This window comes from Ranitomeya imitator, chromosome 4, assembly GCF_032444005.1.
Source record: "Ranitomeya imitator isolate aRanImi1 chromosome 4, aRanImi1.pri, whole genome shotgun sequence".
In the NCBI taxonomy this organism is placed as follows: domain Eukaryota; kingdom Metazoa; phylum Chordata; class Amphibia; order Anura; family Dendrobatidae; genus Ranitomeya; species Ranitomeya imitator.
The window spans coordinates 685,821,469-685,840,093 of record NC_091285.1 but is presented as its reverse complement, the minus strand read 5'-3'; the positions used below and the strand labels follow the sequence as shown (position 1 = coordinate 685,840,093).

The 18,625-nt window shown below is 43.8% G+C and overlaps 1 protein-coding gene across 1 annotated transcript in view; it reads right to left on the bottom strand.

Moving 5' to 3' along the window:
- LOC138674701 (vomeronasal type-2 receptor 26-like) overlaps nt 1–9,300 on the bottom strand; it is a 41,237-nt gene extending 31,937 nt beyond the window's left edge. The window contains exons 1-2 of the mRNA XM_069762517.1: nt 9,205–9,300; nt 1,112–1,339 (exon numbers count right to left, since the gene is read on the bottom strand). Coding sequence (XP_069618618.1) covers nt 1,112–1,339; nt 9,205–9,300 — 324 coding nt within the window. The remainder of the gene's footprint in view (nt 1–1,111; nt 1,340–9,204) is intronic.
- Nucleotides 9,301–18,625: the final 9,325 nt, after the last annotated feature.

The following is an 18,625-nucleotide window of genomic DNA, read 5'->3' as shown; positions in this document are numbered from 1 at the left end:
TTGGTCGCTAGAGAGCTGTCACACAGACCGCTCTCCAGCGAGCAACGATGCCGGTAACCAGGGTAAACATCGGGTAACTAAGCGCAGGGCCGCGCTTAGTAACCCGATGTTTACCCTGGTTACCATCCTAAAAGTAAAAAAAACAAACAATACATACTTACCTACCGCTGTCTGTCCCCGGCGCTCTGCTCTGCACTCCTCCTGTACTGTCTGTGTGAGCACAGCGGCCGGAAAGCAGAGCGGTGACGTCCCTGCTCTGCTTTCCGGCTGACCGACGCTCACAGCCAGTGCAGGAGGAGTGCAGAGCACAGCGCCGGGGACAGACAGCGGTAGGTAAGTATGTACTGTTTGTTTTTTTTACTTTTAGGATGGTAACCAGGGTAAACATCGGGTTACTAAGCGCGGCCCTGCGCTTAGTTACCCGATGTTTACCCTGGTTACCAGTGAAGACATCGCTGGATCGGTGTCACACACGCCAATCCAGCGATGTCCACGGGAGATCCAGCGACGAAATAAAGTTCTGGACTTTCTTCAGCGACCAACGATCTCCCAGCAGGGGCCTGATCGTTGGTCGCTGTCACACATAACGATTTTATTAACGATATCGTTGCTACGTCACAAAAAGCAACAATATCGTTAACAATATCGTTATGTGTGAAGGTACCTTAACACCCGAGTAGAGCTCCTTCAAATCAGACTCCTGCCGTGTTGGCAAACAGTAGAGTACAACCACATATGTGGGACTGTCACATTCGGTAAAGGTCGCATATCAAACTATGCGGTCCATTTTCTTTTATTACTAGTGGAAATGCCCTGTTTCAAGCATGCCTAAAAGTCAGGAGGCAGAAATTATAGAAAAATACATTACTGATAAATTGTACAATTATATGTTTTTAGGAACTGAATCAAAGTGAATCTCCTGTGGATAAATCAACAGTTTGCAAAACAAAAAAGTTTATTTTCGAATAACTGATAGCATCTTTTTATAAAATGCCTTTTCACATCTGATCATTAGTTCTCCTTCATAATTAAATATTGTAGAGAAATTAAATTATTGAGTCAAACTAAATACATATGGATAAGATATCTATTAAATCCTACAAAATCTGACCTGTTGATCTCCCATAGCCCAGCGCAACAGGCTTGAGTTGATGGATATACCCGAGCCAGAAGGAGCTCCTCCATTATAATTTCCAACCTTGATATGTATCATGGATCCTTGTAGGTTCTTCTGCCAATTCAGAATGCTGTACAATGCTGGTGGGTTTCCATTTCCATCAAAGTAATTTTCACTATCATTGTTTAGAAAAAGTTGGACTTTCTTCATGTAGCGTATAAGCTGCAACAACAAAAAAACACTTCAAGATCAAGAGAATTTTGTTTTCTTTCTTATAATGTTAGCCAGTCACTTGAAAAATCAGAGATGGCAAACATGTTCCACCAAGGACTTTCATCTATTCATGGTGAGAAGCTCTAATGTAATCTTTTGAGCACTAGGTGGGCTGAAGTTACTATTCATAGTCCATTATCAGATACTGAGGCCTACAGTGACCCTGAGCTACGTAAGCTCTCTCTGGACAGAGGATTGTGGCTGCTCGTAAGCTGTGAATACACTTCTATTATGACTTGCTACTGTCCTATATGCTAGACTGTTTTATCTAATGGGTTAATGTCTTGTGGAGAGTGAAATGCCTTACAAGGCAGTGTAAAGAGACTTATAGACCATGCAATGCTCCAGAGGAAAATTAAATATGCAAATTGCCTCTGCAAAGATGAAGAGAACTAAAGCTCATTTACCATCTGCACTATTGGAAGTAAAAACTTAAAAGTCAATAACTGTATAAGAGGCTTCTGAATGGGATCTAAGGGATAACAACTCAACTTGTGGAGAGTGACATGCCAGACATGCCAAGGTAAGGAGACTTATAGGCCATGTAGTGTTTCTAAATGAAATTAAGAGATATGTTACCTCTCAGACCCTTGTCAGCGGCTTCTCATTCCATCACACATAGTACAGGACAGACCAAGTGCAACACATAGAGATTAGGGAAGGGGAACCAAACACCATGGAAGGGGGAAGTGGAGACCCCTAGACTGATCTAACGTCACCCTGTCTGTCCTACCGTCCCTATACAGGGTACGCACCTGTCGCTGACAAGGATACCTAGTCCCAGTGTGACCCTGGCGAAAAGCCCTGCACCGGGATGGACAGGATGAACACTAGTCAATCCCTCTAACACTAAAGATAGTAAGAATAAAGGAAAGCAGGGGGACACTTAGCTTGAGAGAGATGCTGGTGGCCTCCAAACTCCAAGAGGATGCTAGCAGACTGCTACATCTCCAATATTCAACAGAGAGTGCAAATAGAAAATAACACCCGCAACTCCCAACAGGAAGTTGGGAGTTATAAACACACAGATCCAGGTGACACCATTAAGGATGGGGGAGATGGCCACTACTCTGCAAGGACAACCGATGTGACCATCAGCAACCAGATGCAGAGCGACTGACTGCAGCCTCTGTCACCCCTGTGACAGCTACAGCCAAATCAGAATACATGCTTTACAGTGAGGAGGGGCAAAACCACAAAAGACGTGTCTATAAATTGAAATTCTGGATTCTGATTTGGCTTTTTTCCTAAGTCATATGGCAAGGTTCGGTTAAAGGTTCAATAGTGACTTTTAGGATTGCTGCTTCCAATAGGTGGATCTAGAGTTCCAGTCCTCTTCCTCATCCGAGAGCCAATTTTTATATGCTGTTTTATGCACCAGGGCATCCATACTGTATAGTGAGTGTGTGGATAAGCTGGATTTTCTTTATCTTCTATATTCTATATTGGATCTTAAAACCTTTAAAGTTGTTGACTGTACTGGATAAAGCAAGTAAGCACCTGTTAGTGATGAGCGAGTGTGCTCGATACTCGAGATTTCCGAGCATGCTTGAGAGTTCTTTGAGTATCTTGGGCATGCTCAGAGATTATGTTTGAGTTGAGGCAGATGCATGATTTGCAGCTGCTAGACAACCTGAATACATGTGGGGATTCCCTAACAAACAGGCAACCCCCACATGTATTCAGGCTGTCTAGCAGCTGCAAATCATGCAGCTGTGGCGACTCAAACATAATCTTCGAACATGCCCAAAATACTCAGAGAACACCTGAGCATGCTCAGAAATCTCGAGTAACGAGCACACTCACTCATCACTAGTACCTGTGATTCGGATATTTGATGACTGCATGTATTACATGAGTTTTAGTGAGCTAAAACACCACAATGCATTATAAAAAGAAGGAAAAAATATTCAATATTATATATTTTTATACAATTTAAAGTCAACAACTTATGAATAATACTAGTTTTATATCTATAGCACCAACATTAGAGGGAACATGTACAGACTATAAAAGACATTACATAATAACAATAATCAAATAATTTAACAGATACCAAGAGGAATGAGGGCCCTGCACGCAAGCTTACATTCTATAAGTAAATAGGGGAGACACAAAAGGTGCATGGTAAAAATTGCTTTCATTGTGCCGACCAGACACAATATAATAAATCATGTAATGCTGCATGAACCCGTTACCAACAAGAGTGTGTAAGAGTACAGACAAAAAGGGCTATTAAATGCATAAGGTGTGTGAGGACATGATACAAGGGTCTTAGTTATGAAGAAAATTTTGAATGGACAACACAGGGATAGTTAAATAAATGTGTTGATTTCGTAGGCCTTTCTGAAGTAATGTGTTTTTAGGCCACGCCTAAAACAGTGGGTATTGGGAATTAATCAAATTATACTGGGAAGTGCATTCCAAAGAATTGTCGCAGCACATGAGAAGAATTGGAGACAGGAGTTGAAGGTTCTGATTATTGAGGATGTTAACCTTAGGTCATTAGCAGAATGGAGGGTTTCAGGCTTGTTGGTAGACTGAGACAATGAAGGAGATGCAGAGTGGTGCTGACCCTTGGGGCGATTTGTGGGCGAGAGTGATAAGTTTATATTGAACTCTCGAGTGGATGGGTAACCATTGCAATGACTGGCCCAAGGTAGAGGCATTAGTGTAACGGTTGGTGAGGAGTATGATCCTGGCTGCAGCATTCAAGACAGATAGGAGATGGGAGAGTTTGGTAAGAGAGAGACCAATTAGTAAAGAGTTACAATAGTCCAGACAAGAATGAATAAGAGCAACAGTAAGATTTTTTGAAGAGTCGAAAGTAAGAAAAGGTCGAATTCTAGAAATGTTTTTGAGTTGTAGATGACAAGAGCCAGCCAGTGATTAGATGTGGGGGTAAATGAAAGCTCTAAATAAAGTATGACCCCCAGACAGTGGGCATGTTGCTGGGGAGTAATGGTAGAACCACACATGGAAATGGAAATGTTGGGCATAGGTAGGTAAGTGTAGGGACGAATCACAGGCAGTTCAGTTTTTTACAGGTACTGTTTCAGATAGGGGTGGATATGATGTTGGAGAAAGCGGTAAGACAATCACTGGTGTTTTGTAATAATGCAGGCATGATGTCAGGAGTAGAGGTGTATAATTGGGTGTCATCAGCATAGAGAAAGCACTGGAAACAAAATATACTGATTGTTTGTCCAATAGGGGCATTATACAAAGAGAAGAGGAGATGGCCTAGGACTGATCCTCGAAGAACCCCAACAGTGAGGGGAACATGAGAGGAGGAGAAGCCAGCAAAAGATACAGTCAAGGAGCCATCAGAAAGGTAGTAGGAGAACCAGGAGAGAACAGTGTCCTTGAGGCCAACTGAGCGGAGCATAGTGAGGAGGAACTGATGATCCACAATGTCGCATGCTGCAGAGAGATCCAGGAGAACTAGCATGGAGTAGTGACCATTTGATTTAGCTACTTGTAGATCACTAAAGACTCTAGTGAGGGCATATTGAGTAGAGTGTAAAAAGCGTAAATTGGATTGAAGAGGGTGAAGAAGAGAGTGATCTGAGTGATAGTGGATGTGCCCAGAGTGGGCCAAGCGTTCCAGGAGTTTAGAGATGAAAGGAAGATTAGAGGCAGGTCTATCGTTAGCAGCACAGTTTTGGTTGAGGGAAGGCTTTTTAAGTAATGGATGTATTATGGCATGTTTAAACGAGGAGGGAAAGATGCCAGAAGAGTGAGAGACGCTGAATATTTTTAGGTGAGTGGTGACAGCAGGGGAAAGGGACTGGATGAGATGTGAGGAAATATGGTCACTGGAGCAAGAAGTAGGACGAGAAGATGCAAGGAGCCTGATCAATTCTTCTTCCGTGACTGGTTCAAAGACAGAGAGTGAGCTAGATGCAGAGGAAGGACAATGCATTGTATTATGGGAGTGGGAGAAAATTTCTTGTAGGATATGGTCAATTTTGTATTTTAAATAATTGGCCAGATCATCAGCACGGAGATCAGTGGTTGGGGCCTGCACTCTTGGATTGAGTAGGGAATGAAATGTGTCAAAGAGACGTCTAGGATTCTCGGATAGTGAGGTAATGAGGTTATTGAAATAGGTTTGTTTGGAGAGGTGAAGAGCAGAGTTGTATGTTCTTAGCATAAACTTATAATGGATGAAATCTTCGAGAAGAATGGATTTTCTCCACAGAGGTTTGGCGCACCTGGAGCACCACTCTAGGAAACATGTTTGCATCGTGCGCCAAGGTTTTGCCATCTTTGACGAGTTGCTCTATGTATATGAGGTGTAGCTTCATCTAAGGCAATTTGCAGTGTTTCATTATAATGTTTCAGTGCAGAGTTGGGACATCACGACGTCAAATATGTTGTCCAAAAAAGGTACAAAATTTATTTCTAGCTTCTGTCCATATATCAGCATGGTATTATTAACCAAATATCCACATCAACATCATATACTTTCTGTAATGTACATCCTAATTTGCTGAACAATCCCCTTTCTGCCTAAATCTTTTTTTCTTCAAGGATCTCTGTATTGGTTAACATTGATTTCCACCTCCATTAGTTCACTTATGTTACTGGATCTATCTACTTTTACATGCACTAGAATAAAAGTGATGAACAGATATGAATAAATAAATATTAGTGGAAATGAATTGTACTCCAATGTTACAAAAATCTGCATTACTGAGAATACAATTTTTTTGTCATTCACTTCTGCTCCGACTCAGCAAAATAGCAGCAAGTGTCAGTCATTTTTCTGAGCAACACAGTTGTGCTCAAAATTTTACACATTCCAGCAGAATTTTTGCTTTCTTGGCCTTTTTCCAGAGAATATGAATGATAACACCAAAACTTTTTCTCCACTCGTGGTTAGTGGTTGGGTGAAGCCATTTATTGTCAGACTACTGGATTTTCTCTTTGTAAATCATAATGACAACCTAAAACATCCAAATGACCTTGACCAAAAGTTTACATGCCCTGGTGATCTTGGCCTGATAGCATGCACAGAAGGTGACACAAATGGATTTGCATGGCTACTAAAGGTAACATCCTCAACTGTGACCTTTTTGCTTGTAATCAGTGTGTGTGCAAAAAAGCTGAGTGAATTTCTAGGATCCAGACAGACTCTTGCATCTTTCATCCAGCCACTGATGTTTCTGGATTGTGAGTCATTGGGAAAGCAAAAGAATTGTCAACGGATCTGCAGGAAAAGGTAGTTGAACTGTATAAAACAGTAAAGGGATACAAAAAAATATCCAAGGAATTGATAATGCCAGTCAGCAGCGTTCAAACGGTGATTACCAAATGGAAAAGCAGGGGCTCTGTAATAACAAATCCATGGTCAAGGAGACCAACAAAAATTTAATCCACAACTGCCAGGAAAATGTTTCGGGATTCAAAGAAAAACCCACAAATAACATAAGATGAAATACTGGACTCTCTGAAAACTAGTGGTGTGGCTGTTTCAAGATGCACAATATGGAGGCACTTGAAGAAAAATGGGCTGCATGGTTGAGCCCCAGAAGAAAGCCATTAGTGTGCAAATGCCACAAAATATCGCTTCTACAATACGCAAATAAGTCACGATTCACACCGTGACTGTCACCAATATGTCACGATTCACACCGTGACTGTCACCCCTACATCACGGATCGGGGTGACTTTAGGCCAACAGACGGCTATCACATGTGCAGGGGGCTTATCTTAGGTATCCCTCCACTGCTACACTGTGATGAAAACACACACAAGATTATTGGCCTATCAGTTTACAGCAGGGGCATATTTTAGTTATCCCACTGCTCTACAATATACCACGAACTGCAGGGATTTATGTATATCCCGCTTTACAGTTCCACTTAACACTTGCAGCTCTCTGGCGCCCCCTTACCTTCAGGTCAGATTAGGTACTGCATCTAGGATAATTTATCGCCAGAAAGGCTGCCTGCTATGTACTGGCTATTGGGCGCACTGCAGCGAGGCGATAAACTACTCCCACTCAGGCAGGAACAATAATTATCAATGCTGCCATCACTACAATGACTCCCAAAGGCACAGAACAAGGTATGCTGCCACCAGCTTTGATTAAACGGGTTCGAAGCTAACCCAAAACAGTAGCGTAATTCCCTTCAGAAGACTTAGGGTACGTTTTAGAGCAGGAAGAATGAAACTAGTAATTTAAGTATTTTACTCTGAAAGATTAGGCAGTGTTTATCAAAATATTACAAGTATGTTACAAAAGAGACAATTAGAAATATGTACAAAGGTAATTATAAAATAACAGGGATTAAATGAGAAGTTAACACTTACATGTGTTCAGGTCATTTCAGGCAAAACCAGGCTAGTGGGCGGAGCTCCAAATATCCCAATTCATCAGGGCTGGCAGTAACAGCTCCTCAGGTAAGACAGGTCATTGTAGATTGTAAGCTCTCACAAGCAGGGTTGTCTTATTTTGCTTTATTGTATTCTTAACGTTGTTACCTATGACTGTTGTGTTTGAAACTGTTAAACTGTAAAGCGCTGCAGAATATGTTGGCGCTATATAATTAAAGATTATTATTATTATTATTATTATTAAAACAGTACAGACACAAGCCTCAAAACTTATGGAACAAGACAATTTGGAGTGATGAGACCAAAATTGAAGTTTTTGGCCACACCAGTAAACTCTACATTTGGAGAGAAGTCAGCAATGCCTACGATGAAAGGAACACCATTCCTACTGTAAAGTATAGAGGTGGATCTCTGATGTTTTGGGGATATGTGAGCTACAAAGGAACAGGAAACTTGGTCAAAGTTAAAGGAAAGATGAATGCAGCACGTTATAAGCAAATACTGGAGGCAAATTTGCAATCATCAGCCCGGAACTGCACATGTGACATACTTGGATGTTCTAACATGACAACGACCCAAAACACAAGGCCAAGTCAACCTCTCATTGACTACAGCAGAACAAAGTGAAGGTTCTGGAGTGGCCTCACTTTTCTGACCTCAATATCATTGAGCCACTCTGGGGACATCTGAAGAGCGCAGTTCATGTTAGACAGAACAGGAATTTTTAGGAACTGGAGGCTTTTTGCCAAGAAGAGTGGGCAGCTTTACTATCTGAGAAAATAAAGAACCTCATCCACAACTATCACAGAAGGTTTCAGGCTGGGCAATACACGCTTTTAAGAAATGGGGTATGTAAACTTTTGATCAGGGTCATTTGGATGTTTTGGGTTGTCATAATGATTTAAAAAGAGAAAACGCAGTAGTTTGACAATAAGTGGCTTCACCCAACCAGAAACCATGAGTGGAGAAAACATTTTGGTGTTATCATACATATTCTAAGAAAAAAGGCCAACTACCAAAAATTCTGCCGGGGTATGCAAACTTTTAAGCGCAACTGTAAATGGCCAGTAAAAAGTAAAATAAGAGCTTCATATTCAACTTGATCTGAACCTTTCCCGACCCCTTACTACTCACCACCACCTGTCTTGGCCATACCACATCTCCTAATTCCTCACTGTATGCGTTTGAATCTGGGTCCACTCATGCTGAGCAGGTTTCCATGAGACCATTGTCAGACTGGGGTGTCAAGGGCCCACCATAATCAACTCCATGGCCCCATTTTTCAGCTTCATACAAACGTGACATTATTCTCAATCACAATTTGCATATAACAATGAACTGGGTAGATTGTTAAATGAATAAGATGCGTCCATTGTCTGTACATGGTGATTCAAGTATATAGTACAAGTACTATAAGAGGATGGTGGTCATATAAGAGGGTGGTGGCCCATTCTTGCACAGTGGTCCACCTGAGGATTCTCCTGTTCTCCTGTGGGCCAGGCCAAGTCTGCATTAGACCTGGGAGGTTTCTGCTCATGAGTTCTGGAGGTCGTGACTCTCATCATGATGTCATGACTTTGTCAGTTTCTGAGTGTGAGAGACCCTGGTATTCCAGTTCAAGCAAGGGGTTCAAAAGATGCAGCGAGAATTGGACAGGTGGTTGTGAGAAGCAGAGTGGTCCGAGAGGTAAGCAGTGATGTATTGGTCAAATTTATCCTAAAAATAAAGCCCCCGAACAGGTGAATTCAAATTGTGCCTAATCTGCTCTAGTGATGGAGGTTTTTAACTAAAGTATACATTTTTATGTATGCTTTAGCCACCACGAGTTGTAGATAACTGGAGAAGCCAGAGAAACCTAGTATAATACTAGACAGGTTTCATAAATAATGGCGGTTGGGCTTGAACATTTTTGGCGATGAGAAAACCAACCACCAAATTTCAAAGTGTTGATGTGTTCTACCTCTATGATGCATTCTCAATTAATTGATGATGAGGTTTAAGAGGTCTGTTACCTGCCAGTGTTTGATGCGCCAAATATCTGGACAATTTCCATCAGGGAAGGGTCCCATACTACAGCTTCCCACATCTTGCAAGGACTTAGCTGCAAACTGAATGGCAGCATAAAAAGTATATGTGAATTTTAAAGTAGCTCTGAAGGCGGAGCTGTCCTTGATGTCATTAAAATCTTCTTCTTCTGTGCATGTTTTAAAAGATGTGTTTACAGGTATTATCGTACTATTAGAAAATTGACAGCTGAATATGTTCTCCCAAAACAATGTTGTCCAGTGATTATTCGAAGATTTGGATGGACGAATTTTATTAAGGAATTCATTGTATCCTGGAACCATTGGATTGTAGATGGTTAATCCAATTGTGCCAGAGAGAATCTGAACATAATTGGTCAAAAGCAAAATTATGGACATTGCCCAACCAGAATTGGCAACAAAGATCTTTCCTTTAACGTCTTGCTTCAACATCTCATCAAAAAGAAGAACCAATTCAACCCCAATGGAAAAGACAATGATCACCTTCACTGTAGACTTTTTAATAACCTTGGCTATGTAAGGAGCATTTCGATCTTGTTGTCCTAATCGAATGTACTCTGTAAAAGCCACACATGCTCCGGATTTAATCAGTTGTTGTTTAACGGGAAGAATCCCCTGTAGACCATAGTCATTGTCGGTAGCCAACAATCCAACCCAAGTCCAGCCGAAATGCAACACAAGCTTGGATAATCCTACAGTTTCTATCGTATCACTGGCTACAGTCCTGAAGAAGGATGGAAACAGTACTCGGTTGCTGAGTATGGACACAGTAGACAATGGACTGATCTTGAAAAGAAAAAAAGAAAGTTTGTCCAATTTGTAATTTGTCTATTATTTGTATTTAGATTATCATTTACAATTAAAGAGAATGAAAGAACCACTTTTTTAAAAGAGTTACCATCTTTCAAAATGTTCCTTTTTTAGAAGCTCCTAAGCTATAACAGGATATCACAGAGAAGGATTCTCTAATGAGACAATGTGGAAAATCTTCTGGAATAAAAACTATGCTAAATGCAAAAGCAGAAGTGTTGTGTGTATGGATACCCTCATGTGTCCATAGAATAAATCACCATGTCAACATCTGTACTTTTTAGGCCCTTTTAAGGATAAAGGGAGAAGAGGGGGTAATGATCACCTGAAATGTACTGTATGTCTTATGGCCAACAATGTGGCCTGATTAGCAATGTGATAGAAATATTTATATCATGTAGATCTCACTTGCATGTATACTCCTCTATAACCATACATACTCATATAAACGCAAATATATCTATATACATGATAATCAATGGCTTAAAATGGCTGACATAAACTAATATAAGCCAGACAGACTGTTCGGTGTTTTCCACCCGAAAAGCAGAAGAACTCCAGATGTATTAAGTGCTGATGCGATGTCTCAACTTTGTCCCAGATGCAGAGAACTTCATTTTAGTTGCTTAATCAGCAGTCATATGTGCATTAATCACAATATTCCATATATATTCAGATAACCAATAACAGAGGAGCTAGACAATATGTCAATTAACTAACCACCCCTAACCACTCCTTTCTATATGCAATTATAAAACTATGTATCAGGAAATAAAGGGTCAGTATTGATGGAATGCTTTCCTGTCACAATCGTGTACAGTTTCATTCTTGAGCGCTCAAAATACTCAGTCTTATTGGGAACGGCCACAGCACACATGGGATAGATTTATCCAACCCAAATTTCCATATCAAATGGCGCCCAGCGAGGCATGGATGAAACACACGGCGACCCCGCTGACCGGAGAGACGGAGGTGTTGGCCACGGCCTTGGTTCACGGGATGGAGACTGCGCAGCTCCATAAGTAAGATAAGAAAATGTTATCATCTTACCTGAAAGTCCCCTGTGCCCAGTCCGGGTCTATACCTCTTGCCGGTCAGGTGTGGTCACCACCGCATTCCCAGGTAGTGTAAAAAGTCCAAAGCCTGTACCCAAAACCCTGGGATCAAGGTGTCTGCTGTGTGCCGTGTTTGTGTTCTGTGTTTGTGTAGATCCGGGAGAAGCAAGGAACAGTGACTGTTTGTGGTTGCTGGATAACAGACCGCTGGAGGTCAAATCGCTCGATAAGTTATTGCAGGATTCCTGTGCATAGGAGGGACAGGTAGTCCCGGGGCAGGTGGTCCCAGGCTCCAGGCACGGGTAGTGATAACTTAGAGGGCTACTGCAGATTCCCGTAGTGCCGGCTATCCAGTTAGGATGACGGATCGGGGTGGTAGAATTCCCACCTGCTGTGTTTCTCACTCAGGTGGCCCGGGCATAGGTGTGCCCAGTGTGATTGGCAGTAGTCTGTTCCCAGCGCAACCTGCACTTGTCACAGAATAATTAAATGGCATCTCTCGGACATCTGTATCTGTTTGGTTCGAGTCACATGTTGCTGCTTTAAGAGCATATAATTGTATAGAGAAGTTTTTTTTCTCTTCCTCTTTTTTTTTTCCTTTTCCACGCCGCAAGCTGAGATATATCCATTGTAAATCACACAGTCATAAGGTTTTTTTTCCTTTTTCTAAGTTTCCTATTTTTGCGTATATATGGCTATGGTATAACATTTATTTGAAGAGGTGAAACTAAATGATATCTATCATTTTTGATGTGACATACGTGATTTTTCGTAAAACAGCAGCTGCTGATAAAAAGGGGAAGTGTGTCTGACTGCATTTGAGCGCAGAGTACAGAAAAAAAAAGGGGGGAGAAGAGAAGCCATTTTAATTTAATTTAATTTTCTGTTTTTTTTGTTGCATTTTGAAGTTGTTAAAGTTTTTTTTAAAAAGTTTTTCAAAGTTTCTTTTCTTTTCTGCCTCTTCACTTTTTTGTTTAAAAGGGTTTTTTTTTCCTTTTCTGTAAAGATCCTGAGTTTTGGATCGTGTACCGAGTTTTTGATGTTTTTTTTTTTATGTTTTGATTTCAACATATTGCACCAATTTTTGGAAGTGTTCCTTTCTTTTTTTTATTTTTTTTTTTGTGTGTTTTTATATACCCATTTGTTTGAAGTTTTTTTTTTTTGTTTTTTTGTTTTTCTTTTTGCAATGGGAAATAAGGTGGCCAAGCAACAGGAGGGTCTTTTACTTCCTGATGAGAAACCAGCCAACCAGATAGTGGTAGAGCACGAAGGTGTTAAGTACGTGAAGAATTTTAGAAGGTATAAAGTATGTGAAATTCATAAGAACGGCAGAATTCAAGCTGCAGAATGGCATGATGTAGAAAGGAAAATAAGGGAAGTTAGCTGATGTTACATTGCTCAATGCTGATACATGGTATACAGTAGCAGGAGAGCTTACATCGTTTAGGTGGTACAGAGAGATATGTGAGCAAACCAGGAAGTGATTTTTGTGTGTATAAGACGGTAGATATTGGATCTGCGCAGTCTGCTCTCAGAAGATTCCATGGTATAGGGAGTTTTTTGCACAGTATGTGGTGCGCCCCGCCCAACCTTTGTACATGGAGATGGCGCTGTTGCTCTGACCATGCAGTCTCAGGCTGCATCTGCCATCAAAGAAGAAGGAATTTTCTTCTTGTCTTTCTCCTCCATCTTTCTTCTCTCTATCCTCTTTTTTTTCTCTGTCACTCTTTCTCTCCTCCTTCTCCTCTCTCACTGTCTTTTCCTCTCCCACTCTCCCTCTCGATCTCCTCTACACATCTACTCCTCCTTCTCCTTCTCCACACCTCTTTCCTTCTTCACTCCCCCACCACACCTATCTCCTCCTCCTCTCTCTCAGCTTTCCCCCCCTCTTCTCCCTCCTTCTACATCACACTCCACACCCTTTGCCTCTCTCTCTCCTCCCTCTGTTCTCCTCCCTCCTTCTACATCACACTCCACACCTCCTCCTTCGCTTTCATCACACCCTTTGCCTCCTTCTCTCTCTCCTCCACACCTCCCATCTTCTCCTCAGTCTGTTCCTCACTCCTCACCTCCTCCTCCTATACACTTTTTCATCAACCCCTCCTCCTCCTTCTTACTCTTCTTCTTCTGTGTTGCCAGCTGGGCCAACGCCCAATCCCAAACAATGTGGTGCTTACAGCACAAGGCACCCCTTCTATGTTTCCAATACAGCCCAGCCTCTGACAGTCATGGTATCGGGGGAGGAAGGTGGAGATCCCCCAGTAGAAGGCACCCCCCAAGCCACAGCAGGCAGCTCAGGTCCAGGGACAGGGGGGGGAGACAGGCACCACCATCAGATGGTGATCAGTATCCCGGTCAGAGCAGCCAACATTCACACCACAATGGAACTATAATCCTCCACAGCCTCAGCAGGGTGGGGAGATATCCTCTCACAAAAAGGCAACTTCTAAGTGCAAAATCAGCCAGTGTATGACCCCAGCACACGCTATCACAACTATTCCTCTGATGAAGATGAAGAGGGAACATCATACATGCTATCCAGTACTAGTTAAAGAAACCCACAGGCACCAAGAATGCAGAGGCAGATAGAGGCACCACCATTACACTATGTGCACTTCAAGTCAGGTGACAATCTTCCAGACCCACGGATGCATCCCATGCCATTTTACCGAAGAATGTAGCAGAACCAGCGAACATAAATAGCCACCTGGAATGATCTCTGGGCCATGAATGGAACTGAAAAACAGGTGATGCACTCTGGCCAATCATGAAGGAAAAATTCAGACTTCTGGCAGAATTAGATGTACACGCTTGGGAGTCAGGGCCACAGCTAATTGAACAGCTCAGAGTGTGAGCCAAAGGCAGATTGGCAGGACAAGACCTCAGCTTACATGACATGAGCCAAGACAAGACAGAGTCTGTAAAGAAGTTTCATGGCAGAGTAATGCAAGTATTCCAGGACTTGGGCTTCACCATTCATCACCTGATACACACGCAAATGTTGGCACAGGCCTTTGTGCATGGACTGAGACAGCCAATCAGGAAACCACTGATAGTGGCTAGGCCCGAGAGCAGGTCAATAGCAGTGGACTGACCCAGCAAAACGGGTTATGTGCGCCTAGGAGACTGTTTATTGTCAATTGTCACCAAAACTGCTGCCATTATAGCACCACAAAGAGCGCGAAGAAGGAAACGGGTTCAGTGCTGCTGAGAATGCCGGAAGGGGAGCCAGAAATGAAGACGCTGCAAAGTGCCGAACGACACACCGGAAGAACCGCTGCAGACTCCGGAGAGGAGACACCGACCTCAATAAGGTTAGCAAAGGGGAGAAGTTATGTCAAACCAGGGGGAAGAAGTGGCAGATGCAGCCGCAGCCCCTGTAATGCCCCAAGACCTCGGGTTGGATGCAGCCACCAGTCTCATGGCACCCCCGAACCTCACCACGGACGCACCTGCAGGCCTCATCTTACCACCGCAGCTTCAATCAGCAGGCCGGACCCCGCTGCCGCTACAGTGTCCATCATGCCGTTGTCCACAGTAGCCAAAGGGATTGAGTCCCAACCAGGAGTGCAAAAGACAAGACAGCCCCTCTTATGGTGACCACTGACCTGGAAGCGCAACAACCCTACAAAGACAGAGGAAGTGTCAAGTGTTACATCTATGACAAGTTTGGCCATTTCTGGAACCAGTGCAGAGCACCCATGCAACCCAAGAGTTGGTCCAGAGAAACAGGTCAAGGAAGAAGTACAGAAGGCAGTGAAGTACCCCGTCCATAGGACAGGGGCAAGCAAGCCAGGTCTGCAAGACACTACACTCCTGACATGTGAAACCCTGTCTGCAGGACCAATACCTCAAATTGCCCTGAAAGTGGATGGCGTTGTCAGATCTTTTCTTCTGCACAGGCCTGGATGTCTTCCTGGAGCAGAACAATATTGTATCATACAATTATTAGGTTCTGTAGAAGGACGTAGATCTGGGTATTTATTATGATGGAATATAGGCTGAACTGGATGGACAAATGTCTTTTTTCGGCCTTACTAACTATGTTACTATGTTACTATGTTACACCGGTGCAGCCAGAAGTGTGATGAGACCTGCGGAACTCGCTGACCCCACCTGCCTATCAGAATCCTCTGTGTCTCGCATGGGCATTGATGGTCAAGTCAGACATTCTCAGCTTACAAAGCCTCTGAACGTGTGCACTCAGCCAGGACACTCTATCCTGTCCCAGTTTGCTGGGAGCGGACCTACTGCAGAAGCTGAAGGCAACCACAGTGTTCCAGGAAGATGGGACCATGACACTTTCTTCATCCCTGACCTAAGAGGAATCATGGTCATGCTGGCGGCCCTACAAGAACCTCAAAACAACCAATGAGGCCTACCCAAGGAGGTACTGGACGTAGTACCAGAGAGTCCATGGTCTAAGGGACCCCAGGACGTGGGAAAACCTCAAGTTGCCCCAGTACGGCTGTCACTCAAGCCAGGTACCCCATACCCTTGTAAGGCCCAGGCCAGGCCTAGAGTCAAGCTGCCTCTGACCAACTGAAGGTCTACCTGGAAATAGGAATCATTGTTCCTTGCACATCGCCTTGCAATACCCCGCAAGGAGAGTCAGCCAAGTTCAAAATGGTACATGACCTGAGAGACGTGAATGACGCCATGGTGTTTGAAACTCCAATTGTGCCGAATCCCCACACTCTGCTCTCAAAAGGTGCCTTCCACAGCAAAAGTGTTCACTTCATCCAGAAGACCAGTACCTGTTTGCCTTAACGCACCAGGGGGGACAGCACACATGGACAGTTATGCCACAGCGGGCTTAGAACAGCCCTTCACAGTTCAGCAAAGCAATGTCCACAGTCCTTACCAACTGGGTCACAGAACATACAGAAGTAACCCTGCTACAATATGTGGACAGTCTACTCCTTTGTGCACGTGTAAAGCCCATTCCTTGTCTCTCCTACTCTACCTGGCGAAGCAGCATTGCAAGGTCTCAAAGAACCAAGTCCAGTGGTGTCTGAAGCGAGCTACGTTCCAGAAACACTGTATTGCTCACCAGACGAAACATCTGACAGATAACCGGAAGACCACAGTGGAGAAGATGGTTCCTCCAACAACTCCAAAGGCGCTACAGGCCTTCCTTGGTCTAGTTTCGTATTGCAGAGACTGGTTCCCTGATGCTTCAGTCCTAATGCAGCCTCTGTATGACTGTGTCAACATAATCCTGTTCCTCCTGACAGATGCAGCCTTCAGCTCGTTCAAGAAGTAAAAAGACTCTGTAGTCTCAGCGCCAGCACTAGGCTTACCTGACTACGAGAAGCCATTCCGTCTCTACCTGATGAAAAAAGAAGGCCTTGCTACTGGAGTCCTGACACAGCTTCAGGGGGGAAAGCCGAGACCTTTGGGCTAATTTTCAGCTTGCTTGGATCCAGTTGCAAGGGAAGCCCCCTCCTGCATGAGAGCAGCATTTGCAGCACCGGCCCTCCTGGACAAGACTGCTGACATCATTCTTGGATTGCAGATTGGAAATCCTGGCTCCGCATGACATTTCAGAAATCCTCAACCAAACCCAGCCAAAACATCTCTCCACCGCCAGGCATCTTCGTCTCCAGATGCACAGTCCTCAACCCGTCCACTCTACTCCCACTCCCAAGGGGGGATACAGATATGGACCCTCAGATCAAAATTCTGATCAAAAATCTGCATGATACCTTCCGCAGGGATCTGGATTTGCTCCGGATGGATGACCATGATTGCTTCAGCATCAGGCAACAGGAAACAGCAGGACTACCCAAGGTGGCAGAAGAGCCACTGACCAACCCAGAGTTGATCCTCTACATGGATGGTTCCAGATTTGCAGATGATGAAGGAAGATTCCAGACAGGATGTGCAGAGACCAGCAATCAAGAGATCCTGTGGTCCAGAAGTCTGCCGCCTACTCTGTCAGCTCAGGAAGCAGAATGGATAGCGCTGACGAAGGCCTGCCAGATTGCAGAAGGAAAAACTGCGAACATATACACCGATTCAAGGTACTCGCATGGCATAGCACACGACTCTGGACCCGTCTGGACTGCAAGAGACCTCATCACAGCAAGCAGAACCACCGTGAAGCATCATGGAGCCATCAAGGACCTGCTGGATGCACTCCAACTTCCAAAAAATGGTGGCAGTACTAAAAGTCAAAGCACATGGAAAATTGAACACAGTAGAGGCATGGGGTAACAACATGGTGGATATAGCAGCCAAAGAAGCAGCCAAAGGAAGGCAAAATGGAGAAGTGGGAGAGGTCGTAGAGCCGGACGGCTACTACATGACGACTGAAGACAAGAAACCTTACCAGATGACATCCTGAGATCTGCTCAAAAAGCTGCAAGAGCAAGCCCTAAAAAAGGACAAGATGGAATGCTGGATGCAGAATGGAGCAACACATGAAGAAGGAAGGGTATACGCAATGGACTACAAACCCTGATTATCCCGAAGCATGTATCCAATGGTGGTCCAGTGGGCACAGGCGCCCACACACAGATCAAAGACACAGATGAATGATCTGATTGGTGCTTACTGGTTCGTTCCAGGGATCTCCACCCTAACAGCCAAGTTCACTAGCAGCTGTCTGACCTGCGGCAAATGCAACCCTGGAAGAATGAAGAAAGTTCCCACACATCATCTTGCCAGCCTGCTGTACTCCTTCCAGAGGATCCAGATAGACCACATCCAGATGCCGCCAAGTGGAGGTTTTGAATATGCCCTTGTGGTCGTGGACGTGTTCTCAGGATGGCCAGAAGTTTTTCCCAGTGAGGAACCAGTCAGCAAAGACTACTGCAAAGAGACTACCCTCAGAGATGATATACGCAGATATGGGGTCCCAGAAGTGATAGGCAGTGACCAGGGACCCGCATTCACAGCAAATCTCACACGGGAGATCTGGTCAGCAGTAGGGTCAGATTTAGGCCTACACACTTCTTACAATCCCCAGAGTAACG